Source organism: Oratosquilla oratoria, chromosome 1 (genome assembly GCF_046742065.1).
Source record: "Oratosquilla oratoria isolate Oo_2021 chromosome 1, ASM4674206v1, whole genome shotgun sequence".
Classification (NCBI taxonomy): Eukaryota; Metazoa; Arthropoda; class Malacostraca; order Stomatopoda; family Squillidae; genus Oratosquilla; species Oratosquilla oratoria.
The window spans coordinates 55,566,053-55,577,241 of NC_134777.1; the positions used below are offsets into that span (position 1 = coordinate 55,566,053).

Here is an 11,189-nt window from a genome sequence, read left to right on the forward strand (position 1 = left end):
ATACTAACTTGTTTGAAAGATATTAGGAAGTACAAGTACAACATAAATTTTCTGAAACCTCTGGTTCCAAATGATTTGCAGATTGTTGGTTTTTCCAGATTAGGGGTGACCATAAATGTTAAATATACTGTATGAAACATGATTTACAACAGGTGTTTCTTCATTGATATTTGTCCACTTGACCAAATTTTCTTCAGTAAGGTTATTTGCTCTATCCTTAGCAGTAATTTCGATATTTGTTAAGTTGTGTACATGAACACGATATAGCATTAGAAAATTAAGTTTTAATTTTGTAAATTATAATACATGAACATAATATGCAATTTTCTTGCCGGAAATAAAAATAAAAAATACCTTGCTACAAACAAATATACAAACGAACAAAGTCGCTAGCATAGGATTGGGACACCATCTTGTCGTTTGTCAAGAGTTGTCTGCCTGGTCCAATTGAGGCCTGGTGTACGCCCTCGGTACTTCCGCCAGTACCTCGCGAGTTATATATAGTAAGTCCTCGTTATACAGTACATATCTGTTCCTGAAAACCTTACCGCAAATTGAAATTACCATATACCAAACCCATTATAACATGTGATAATAGGATATGTGTTCCAGCACATCGAAGCGACCCAGGTAATTATAGACCAGTTAGCTTAACATGTGTCATATGCAAGTTATTGGAATCAATAATTAGGAAAAGGATTATGGAACATCTCAAGGGCAATAAGCTGATTAGTAACAAACAGTATGGATTTGTGGAGGGGCGTTCGACGGTACTACAAATGATCACGGTCTTGGACAGATGGACTCGGATTTTAGATGAAGGAGGAGCTGTCGATGTTGCATACTGCGATTTCATGAAGGCCTTCGACACTGTCCCCCACAGAAGGCTAGTTGAGAAGATCAAGAGTTATAACATCAGATGAAACATTTTGTCATGGATAGCAGACTTTGTCAATGATAGAAAACAAAGAGTGATTGTCAATGGAGTTGAGTCAGAATGGAAGGACGTGGTCAGCGGTGTACCTCAGGGATCTGTGTTGGGTCAGCTACTGTTTGTTTTATATATTAATGACTTGCCAGATTCTGTAATCGACAGCGAATTATTCTTGTATGCAGACAACACCAAAGTATTCAGGAGGATTCATGAAAGCCAGGACTGTGAGAAATTGCAAGAAGATCTCGTGAGGATGAGAAGCTGGTCAGAGAAGTGGCTGATGAGATTTCATCCCAAGAAGTGCTGTGTGATGAGAATCGGGAAATCAAATGTGGACAATAGGATATATTCTATGGAAGAAGAATTGACAAGAATCAAAGTAGAGAAGGATCTGGGAGTTGTAATTGATGACGAGCTAAAGTTCACAGCACACTTGGCTGAGAAAATCAATAAGGCAAATAGACTAGTTGGGCTAATAAGAAGAACTTTCGTAACATTGAACGAGACCATATTCAAGTCATTATACACTGCACTAGTCCGACCACATTTGGAATACGCTAATCAGGTATGGTGTCCATACAAGAAAAAGGACATTGAGGCTGTGGAAGCAGTTCAAAGAAGAGCAACAAAGTTGGTCCCTCGCCTGAAGAATTTGCCTTACCCTGAACGATTGAGGAAATTAGACCTTCCTACACTATCATACCGTAGATCAGGAGGGGACATGATAGAAACCTTTAAGATTGTGAACAATTTATATGATAGTGCAGTGAGCAGGGGATTATTTATTGCACTTGCCGGTTCAGTGACTCGAGGACACACCAAGAGGGTCTACAAGCAGCGCCCAAGATTGGACATCAGGAAATTCACTTTCTGCAGTCGTGTTGGGAACAACTGGAATAGTCTTCCTGATCATGTTGTGAATGCAAATTCAGTTGTGAGTTTTGAAAAGAGATTGGATAGTGTATGGAAACATCAAGATCAAATATTCGATTACACAGCTCAAATAAATAACAAACACCTAGACCACAGTGACCACTAGACCCCAGATGACCTAAGTTTTAGTCATTTAGAGCCGGAGTCACAGGCTTAATAGCCTCTTCTGGGACCCTTCTATGTCTATGTCTATGAAAGTCACCCCTACAGACCATGAAAATACATGAAAATAGTCACATAAGAAAATGTAAAGTACAGTACTGCGCAAAAGAAATAAACAGAATTTTTTTTATTTACCTTTCATTCGCCACGTATTCTATCAGATGATGTCCCTCCTGAGGCTTAGGGACAGTAGGGATCTCAGCCCTTACTCATCTTCTCCTGAGTGGGCAGACAAAGATGAGGGTGAGGGACTGAAAACCCTCAAACACTTTCCATCTTATCCATTATTGGCTCACGGTGTTTTGTTAGCAATTTGCTCTGCAGATGCATTGCATTCTCCCCAGCTTTTTTTGTAGCCTCATGATTCTTCAACACCATCCAGACTGTTGACTGGGCTAGACCCAAGTTTCAACTTAAGGCAGATGTACCTTCTCACTGCTCTTTCCTCTTCAAAATATCTAATTTTACCTCCAATGTCAGACTACTCCTCTTTCGCTTTGCCTTTTCAACTCCAGCAGTGTCTGCAGAACGTTTTGTGGCCATTATGGGTGCGTCACTGTGCGTCGTGATAATAATATCCTAAAAAAAACAAAAACACCGTAAGGATTTAACTTGTGTTCAAATGGAAATGCGGGAAGAGATTGATGGTTGTGGTGGCCACATGGTGTTGTGGTGCTATGGTACAGTGTAAACAAAACACGAGCAGATACTGTATCTGAGAATTTTTCTTACCATAAATAGAATCGAGGGTAGTAATTACCATATACCGTAACTGTGAATTTACCGGGTAAAGAATTACCGTATGAGGAGGACTCACTGTATTCTTGAAGGAATGCTATGGAGCTGAAATCCATGCATTCCGTCAAGCTATGAAAAACCTATATACCCTACAATCAGAAAGAGTGATTGAACAGGCCGCCAACATCCATGACAACGATGACAATCTGGATGACCTTAAATTACAGGTGCCGATTTACTAAATACACATTAGGTTAGGTTAGACGAATTTATCATCCTTTCATTTCTTCGACATTGGCATCTATTATAACAAACATGGCATACCATTCGTCCGGCGCGACTTCGTTACTTACGAAATCTGTTTTAGCAACTTTTTTGTTCTTTATTTCCGCCAAGAAAATTTAATATTATGTTAATACATTATGAGTTACAAAATTAATAATTGATTTTCTAACGCTATATCGCATCCATGTACACAACTGAACATTTACCATAATTTCCCTCTTGTCTCCCATACAATCCATATTTGAGATTAGATTTAATCAAAATAAGATAAACTCACAATTGGGGTGTTCCCCATCAGTAGGGGCAGTGTAAACAGTTCAAATGAGCACAGCTACCTATCAGTAGGGGCAGTGTAAACAGTTCAAATGAGCACAGTTACCCTCAGTGCCATCTGTGAACTGCCTAGTAAATTAATCTAACAGACACAAGAATTTAAAGTTCCTGCCTGTAAAGTTTATGAATTATAAGATGTTCTGGGACCAGCACTTGTGTGCACGTGTGGAACAAGTTGGGTGAAAATATAATTCAGGCCATCACCATAAATTAAGGCAAAGTTTGACATGGGAAATCAACAGGAAAACATTTTTAACCCCATATTACTATAACTAGGTAAATATACCCACCACTCTTTTGCCGTATACTAGAGTTAGGTAAACATATATGCACACACATCCACCGAGCTGTCAACTAGAGTTCTGAAGGCTGTCAAATAAGACAAAAATTCTCAATAGTGTAAGGAAAGTAAGCGGCCTGGATTGTATTAAGTGGGAGGGGGAGCACTTGTGATTGCCCAAAATGATATCTGTGCACTGTTAAATGTATCTATCATGAGAAAATGCAAGAGAACCAAGGCAGATCAAGAAAAAATTGCCACAAGTGTGAGTAAAATGTCGACAAACACAGAGCCCTCTGGAGGTGCTATACTGAAACTAAATGTAAAAAGAGGCTTTGAAACCCCAAGAGGGATTATTAGGTTGTAGAACTATGACCCTTTTTTTGGATTTGGTAAGTACAAAAGAAGAAATTTGAGTTGAATCATAGACATGGACAGGGAGATGAGTTCATGGAATTAAGGAAAGACTGTTTTGAAGTAAATAGAGAGGTATGTGAACTAAAGAAAAAGAATTCCGAAATAAATAACAAGCTAAGTGAATTAAAAAAAAAAGAACTAATTGAGGTTAAATGTGAAAATGAAAAGATGAAAAACAATGCTACTATCAATAGTGAGTATTTAAAAAATGGTAAATCACAAAATACAGGCAATGTCTGAAAGAATTGAAGAAAACTTATATGAAAACAGAAAACAAAGAGATAGCTTTTAAAGAAATAGTACAACAACAAATGCAGGAAAATGCAAAGGACACAATTATTCAAGTAATCAAAGAAAAAGCAAATTGGGTCAGAGATACAGTGGATAGAAAAAAGTGTATTGTAGTATATGGATTAAAGGAAAAACATGGTCTGGTTAGGTACTTGAGAGAAAAAGCAGAAAAAGAAATAGCAAAAACAATTCTAAAAGAAGTACAAGATGATGACCAAGAAGTAGAAAAAGAAATAGAAGTATATAGAATGGGACAATATTCTAAAGAAAGAAATCGACCTCTAAAGATAAAACTAAGATCACAAATGGTAGCAGAAGACATACTAGCAAAATCAGGTAAGTTAGCAAAGAGTGAACATTACAACAATATATGGATAAAAAGAGAAATGAATGTTGAGGAAAGAGAAAGAGAGAAGACACTAAGAGATGAAGCTAAAGATAAAAGTGCAAAGAGAATGGAGACCAAAAGCAAGGAGTTCTATTGGAGAGTCTTAGACATGAGGCTGAGAAAATTGTATACCAAGGTAAGCAAAATGAAAAGAACAGAAAACTGGATAGAGAAGGGAAAAAAAATAAAAATTAGAAGAAAAAGCAGACATAATGGGAATTGCGGAGACAAAGTTAAGGGGTCCAATACCACCCAATAGTGTTGGACAGGGTTTATATAATTATTGAATTAAAAACAGAAATGAGAAACAAGGCAGAAGAATCATGTTTTTGGCCAAGAAAAACTTAAATGTGATGAAGGTTACAGAAGGTAAAAACAGTGTGGAAATGATCATGATAAAAGTTGAAGACAGCGACATGAAAAGTAGGAAGTTTGTGGTGATTTATGTGCCCCCAAAAATGGGCTCTTGGAAAGAGAGTGAGCATTCAAAAATGTTAAAAGATAAAAGGCATTCATGAAATGAGATAATGAAAGATGGAGGTAGTGTGGTACTGATGGGAGATTTTAACTGCAATGAAATCTGTTGGGAAGAGATGATAGTGAAAGGTGGAGAAGATCTATGGGGAAGTGTATTACTTGACATGACTATAAAACATACAATGATGAACATATATATATACCAAAGGCTTTTTCCCCCTTGCACAGGAGGTAGCCAAAAAACAAAGACATAGAAACCACTCCCACCCATTCCATCCCCTACATACTCCACTCCCCTCTACCCTCTTCCCTCCCTCTTATCTTGGCACCTCCTGGATGATCAGTCATCCCAGTATTTTGTCCACTGACATGGGTCAGAAGCAGTGTCATCAAATTGGCAACCCCCCTCTCCATCCCCTCGTGCAGAAAAGGAGAAGATAGGAGAGAAATCCCTTCGGGCTGCATCAATTTATTTCTCATACATACTCCCTCACCCTCATCCCCCACCCACTCCCCCTCATGCATCACAGCATCATCCATACACAACCATTCTCCATTTATCCATATCTCCTGTCCTCTCCCATTCTACCAGATATAGAAGTAATAAAGAACTGTCATGACTAGATTTAATATTTACAATGGAACCAGAAATTGTGGATAAAATTGAATACAAGACACCATTTGGAAAGAGTGACCACATACTAATAGAGGTTGAAATAAAGGAGGAAATATATATATGGAGAGAAATGAGAAATACAGAAAAGGAAGACAAGTGTACAACAAAACAGTCTTTAGAAAACTTAAGAAATTCTTTCAAAATGCAAATTGGGAAAAATTCTACAATGAAGAGACACAAGTGGAAGAGAAATGGATGATTTTGATGGAAATTTATGATGAAGGAGTGAATAAATACTTACCAAGACAGAAACAGGAAAAGGTGTACAAAGTGCTGGTTGAACAGGATGCAAGGCAAAAAATAGAAGAGATAAAGCTGTGATCCCCCTCATGAGGGAAAAAATATATACAAAAAAAACCTGGTATGTGGCAAATATTTATCAACCACAGAAATGAATATGTAAGAGGAAATTGTATGAAGCAATTGTGCTGATAGCCCTGTATGAGGCAGAAACATAGAACATAAGAGAGGAAGGGTTTAAATATGTGTGAGATGAAATTCCTGAGAAATATGGTAGGGGTTACCAGACTGGGTATAGTGAGAAAGGAGGAGGTGAGGAGTAGAGCGTGGGTGGAAGGAGAGTTGGGAGATAGTATTGATGAAAGAATATTGGAGTGATTTGGACACATGGAAAGAATGAGTGAAGAGGAATTAGTAAAAGTGGTGTGGAAGGCAGAGGTGGAAGGAGTGAACATGAGGGGGTGACCAAGGATGAGATGGATGGCGTAAAAAGGGCATTGGGAAAGAGGAGAATGTTGAGGAAGGAAGGGAGAAGACAGAAGATAGGGGTGAGTGGAGAATGGTCGTGTATGGATGATGCTGTGATTCATGGAAGGGAGTTGGGGAGGGAGTACGTGTAAATGATATTTTGAAACAGCCTGAAGAGATTTCTCCCCATCTCTTTTTCTGCATGAGGGTATGAAGAGGGAGGGTTGCTGATTAAATGAAGCAGCCTTGCTGTGGATGTGCTGTGTCTTGCTACATTGCCTCTGATCCAGGGCTGTGGGTGAGGTGCAGGGATCATCATCCATGAGGAGCCAAGAAAAGAGGTAGGGAGGAGTGGTGAATGGGAGTGAAGTATGTGGGGATGAAATGGATGGAAGTGGATTTATGCCTTTGACTTTGGTTTCCTCCCTCGTAAGGGAGAAAAAGCCATTGGTATGTGTATGTAAATACACACACACACCGCAAATTTTACCAGATTAGTGTGTGATCAATCAGTGCATCTTTGACTGGATGGTGGATTGAAAATAGTCATGCAATTTTATCATTATTTATATATATATATATATATATATACATATATATACATTATATATATACATATATATATATACATACATATATACATATATTATATATATGTATACAAAGATGATGATGAAAGCAGGTAAGGCACCTGGTCTGGATGGATGCCATGCAGAATGTCTAGAAAAAGGAGGAACAGTGATGGTGGACTGGCTGGTGAGGTTATTTAATGTTTGCTGGAGAGAGGGTAGAGTGCCGGAGGACTGGAGGAGTGCCTGTATAGTTCCACTTTATAAGGGAAAAGGGGACAAGTGTGAATGTAGTTGTTTCAGAGGGATTAGCTTGTTAAGTGTAGTTGGGAAGGCTTATGGGAGGATCTTGATTGAGAGGATTAGGAGAGGAACAGAGGGAGTAATTGGTGAGGAACAGTGGATTTAGGACGGGTAGAGGTTGTGTAGATCAGATCTTTGTGGTAAGACAAATATGTGAGAAAGCTATAGGAAAGGGGAAGGATGTTTTTGGGCTTTTATGGATCTGGAAAAGGCTTATGATAGGGTAGACAGAAAGGCACTGTGGGAGGTAATGCAGATATATGGGATAGGAGGAAAGCTTCTAGGAGCTGTCAAGAGTTTTTATAAGAGTAGTAGAGCTTGTGTCAAGATTAGAAATGGAGAGAGTGAGTGGTTCGAGGTAAAGGTGGGACTTCGTCAAGGATGTGTTATGTCGCCCTGGCTGTTCAACTTATACATGGATGGGGTAGTGCGAGAGGTAAATGCAAGGGTAGTGGGTCAGGGATTGGAGATGGTTAAAGAAAATGGAGAAAAGTGGGAGGTGAGCCAGCTGTTGTTTGTTGACGACACTGCGCTTGTGGCAGGATCGGAGGAGGGACTGAGGAAGTTGGTGACAGAGTTTGTGAGAGTATGTGATAGAAGAAAGCTAAAGATAAATGTGAGTAAAAGTAAGGTGATGAGATGCGCAAGAGGTGAAAGTGGCAGTAGACTGGAAGTGAGCATTAAGGGAGAGCGACTGGAAGAAGTGGATAGTTTTAGATACTTGGGTGCAAATGTAGCAGGAAAAGGTGGAGTGAAGGTGGAGGAAGAATGTAGATTGAGAGAAGCGAGTAAATGCCTTGGTGGATTAAAAAGTGTAATGAGGAATACACTTGGGAATGGATGCTAAAAGGAGACTGTATGAAGGAGTGATTGTGCCAACAGCACTATATGGGGCAGAAACATGGAACATAAGAGAGGAAGAGAGAAGGAGTTTGAATGTGTTTGAGATGAGGTGTCTGAGAAGTATGATAGGGGTTACTAGGCTAGATAGAGTGAGAAATGAGGAGGTGAGGAGAAGAACGGGGGTGGAAAGGGAGTTGGGAGATAGGGTTGATGAAAGAATATTAGGATGGTTTGGACACATGGAAAGAATGAGTGAAGAAAGACTAGTAAAAGAGGTATGGAAGGCAGATGTGGAGGGAGTGAACATGAGGGGACGTCCTAGGATGAGGTGGATGGATGGTGTGAAGGGGGCTTTGGGGAAGAGGGGAATCTCTGTTGAGGAAGGATGGGAGAGGACAGAAGACGGGGGTGAATGGAGAATGGTTGTATATGGATGATGTGATGCATGAGGTGGAATGGGGGGTGAAGTAGTATGTGTGAGCAAAATTTGACGCAGCCCAAAGGGATTTCTCCCCGTCTTCTCCTTTTATGCATGAGGGGACGGAGAGGGGGGTCGCCGATTTAATGAAGCGGCCTTGCTGTGGATGTGCTGTGTCTTGCGACACTGCTTCTGACCCAGGGCAGTGGACAAGGTGCAGGGATGACCCATCATCCAGGAGGTGCTAAGATAAGAGGGAGGGTGGGAGGGGTGTGGAGTGTATTCAGGGATGGAATGGGTGGGAATGATTTTATGCCTTTTCCTTTTTGGCTACCTCCCTTGTTAGGGGGAAAAAGCCTTGGTATATGTATGATGTGTATATATATATATATAGTACAAAGGTCAGTTTTGAAGTTCTTGTGATTTGAATTTTTTTTTTTTTTCACATGTGTTGTGCGATACATGTGATTTTTTCTCTCCTTTTTCCTCCTCCATCTGTTCAGTTATTTGTGTTTGTATGATGTAATGAGACTGGCAAATAGGGTTGAGGGCTCTTGCATAGAACTGTATACCTGTCATTATCATGTGGTGTTGTATAGGGAAGATTTATTTTCTGTCCACAGATGTTCTGTTTGGATGGTTTTGGTGCATTCTGTTATTATTCTAACTACATTTATTTTGTGTAATTTGCACTGTATTACATTTATTTTGTGAATCCATATTCAAGTGTGGTTCTCAAGAATTGTAGACTGTGATTAGATTTTCCATCTGCTGACCAAACCCCATACTTGCTACTGATTTTAGTATGTTTATTTTCACAATTGGGTCTTTGATGTGTAGGGCGAAGGTTGTGAGTACAGTGAGTCCTCCTTATATGGTAATTCTTTATCCGGTAAATTCACAGTTACGGTATTTGGTAATTACTACCCTCGATTCTATTTACGGTAAGTAACATTCACAGATACGGTATCCGCTCGTGTTTTGGAGGTAAAATTAGATATTTTGAAGCGGAAAGAGCAGTATACGGTAATTTCAATTTGCGGTAAGGTTTTCAGGAACACATATGTACCGTATAACGAGGACTCACTGTATCACAAATAAGGCCCAGGATTTTAAGGTTCTTTTCCAATGGAAGAGACCTTAATCTTACTATTGGAAGATGTTGTTTATTCATGGTTGTTTGGAGTCAGCATTGTTTCTAATTATTTCTTAGGGAAAGCCTCCATTATTTTATTTATTTATTTATATATTATTTTTTTTTCCTCTTCATCTACCTCTTCTCTCTTTTCATGTAAGACACTGGTCTAGTTTGTATAAATTTGGTTGTTCTTAGCAGCTACTCCATAGTTACTATGCTGTTATCATCAGGTCATATATATAAGTATATGACTATTATGTAAGAGTAATATTGTCTTTGTATAAAAACTTGCCTTTTTTTTTTCTTTTCTTTTTTCTTTTTACTACTACTACTCCTACTAAGTACCATCTGGTTTTACAGATATTTGGAACACACTGGAAGCCATAACTACATATAGAAAACATCTGAAGAGAATTGTCTATCATAAGAAGCCATTGTACAACTCAACTTTTTAGACAAATTTATAATATACTTTTGATGTCATGCATTGTAGAAGTCTTCATTAGCAATAAGACACTGATGCATTGTATTAACATGATAATGTATATTTTCATTGATAATGACAAATATAGTTGTTTTCAGCTGCAGGGGAGATACAGACTCCATTTTGTCCTGATGTCACCCCTAAGAAGAATTTTGCATTTAACAGAATAAAAATCTGTTAAATTTTTCACTGTGTTGAAGATATCACCTGATCTTGAGAGTGACCTGTATTACATAATGCCCATTTTCATAACTGATGCTAATTGATTAAAGCAGGAAAATTTTAATTACATTTCTAATTTGGGAAATTATTCTTTATAATCCTCCCAAAATTGTTTGTCACTCACGTTTATTTCATAGTTTTGTTGTTCTTAATATGATATAAACGTTTTTTATATATCCATATGTATGAATGTCACACATACACACCACCCTCAGTTTAACAGACATCCACTTAACATTTTGGAAGCAGAGGATAAAGTCAAGTGACTAGAATAGATTTTTGAATCCCCCTTCTCTCTATACAATCAGTGTATATCAAGAACCCATATATACAATCCGTGGTAACACTGATATTAAGTTAAGTATATATGTTTAGTTTATATATATAAGTATATATACATATGTATATGTATATATACATTATATATGTATGTATACATATATATGTATATACAGGTAGTTCTCGATATATGCGAATTCGCGTATATGCGATTCAAGAATTTGCACCACTTTTCGATATGTGCGGGGATATATTCGAAGATATGCGATTTGACCTAAAAAAAAAAAAAAATAGTCGCGGCCGATTATTTT

At 38.3% G+C, this 11,189-nt stretch overlaps 1 protein-coding gene across 6 annotated transcripts in view; it reads left to right on the forward strand.

The window, feature by feature from the left end:
- LOC143025593 (uncharacterized) overlaps nucleotides 1-11,189 on the forward strand; it is a 45,153-nt gene that overhangs the window by 33,686 nt on the left and 278 nt on the right. For all 6 annotated transcript variants that reach the window (XR_012966422.1, XM_076185550.1, XM_076185794.1 and 3 more), the window contains one exon: nucleotides 10,254-11,189. This exon is cut by the window's right edge and continues 278 nt beyond it. Coding sequence is in view for 5 of the 6 variants with exons in the window: in XM_076185550.1 (XP_076041665.1) it covers nucleotides 10,254-10,290 (37 nt within the window). In the remaining variant the exon portion in view is untranslated. The remainder of the gene's footprint in view (nucleotides 1-10,253) is intronic.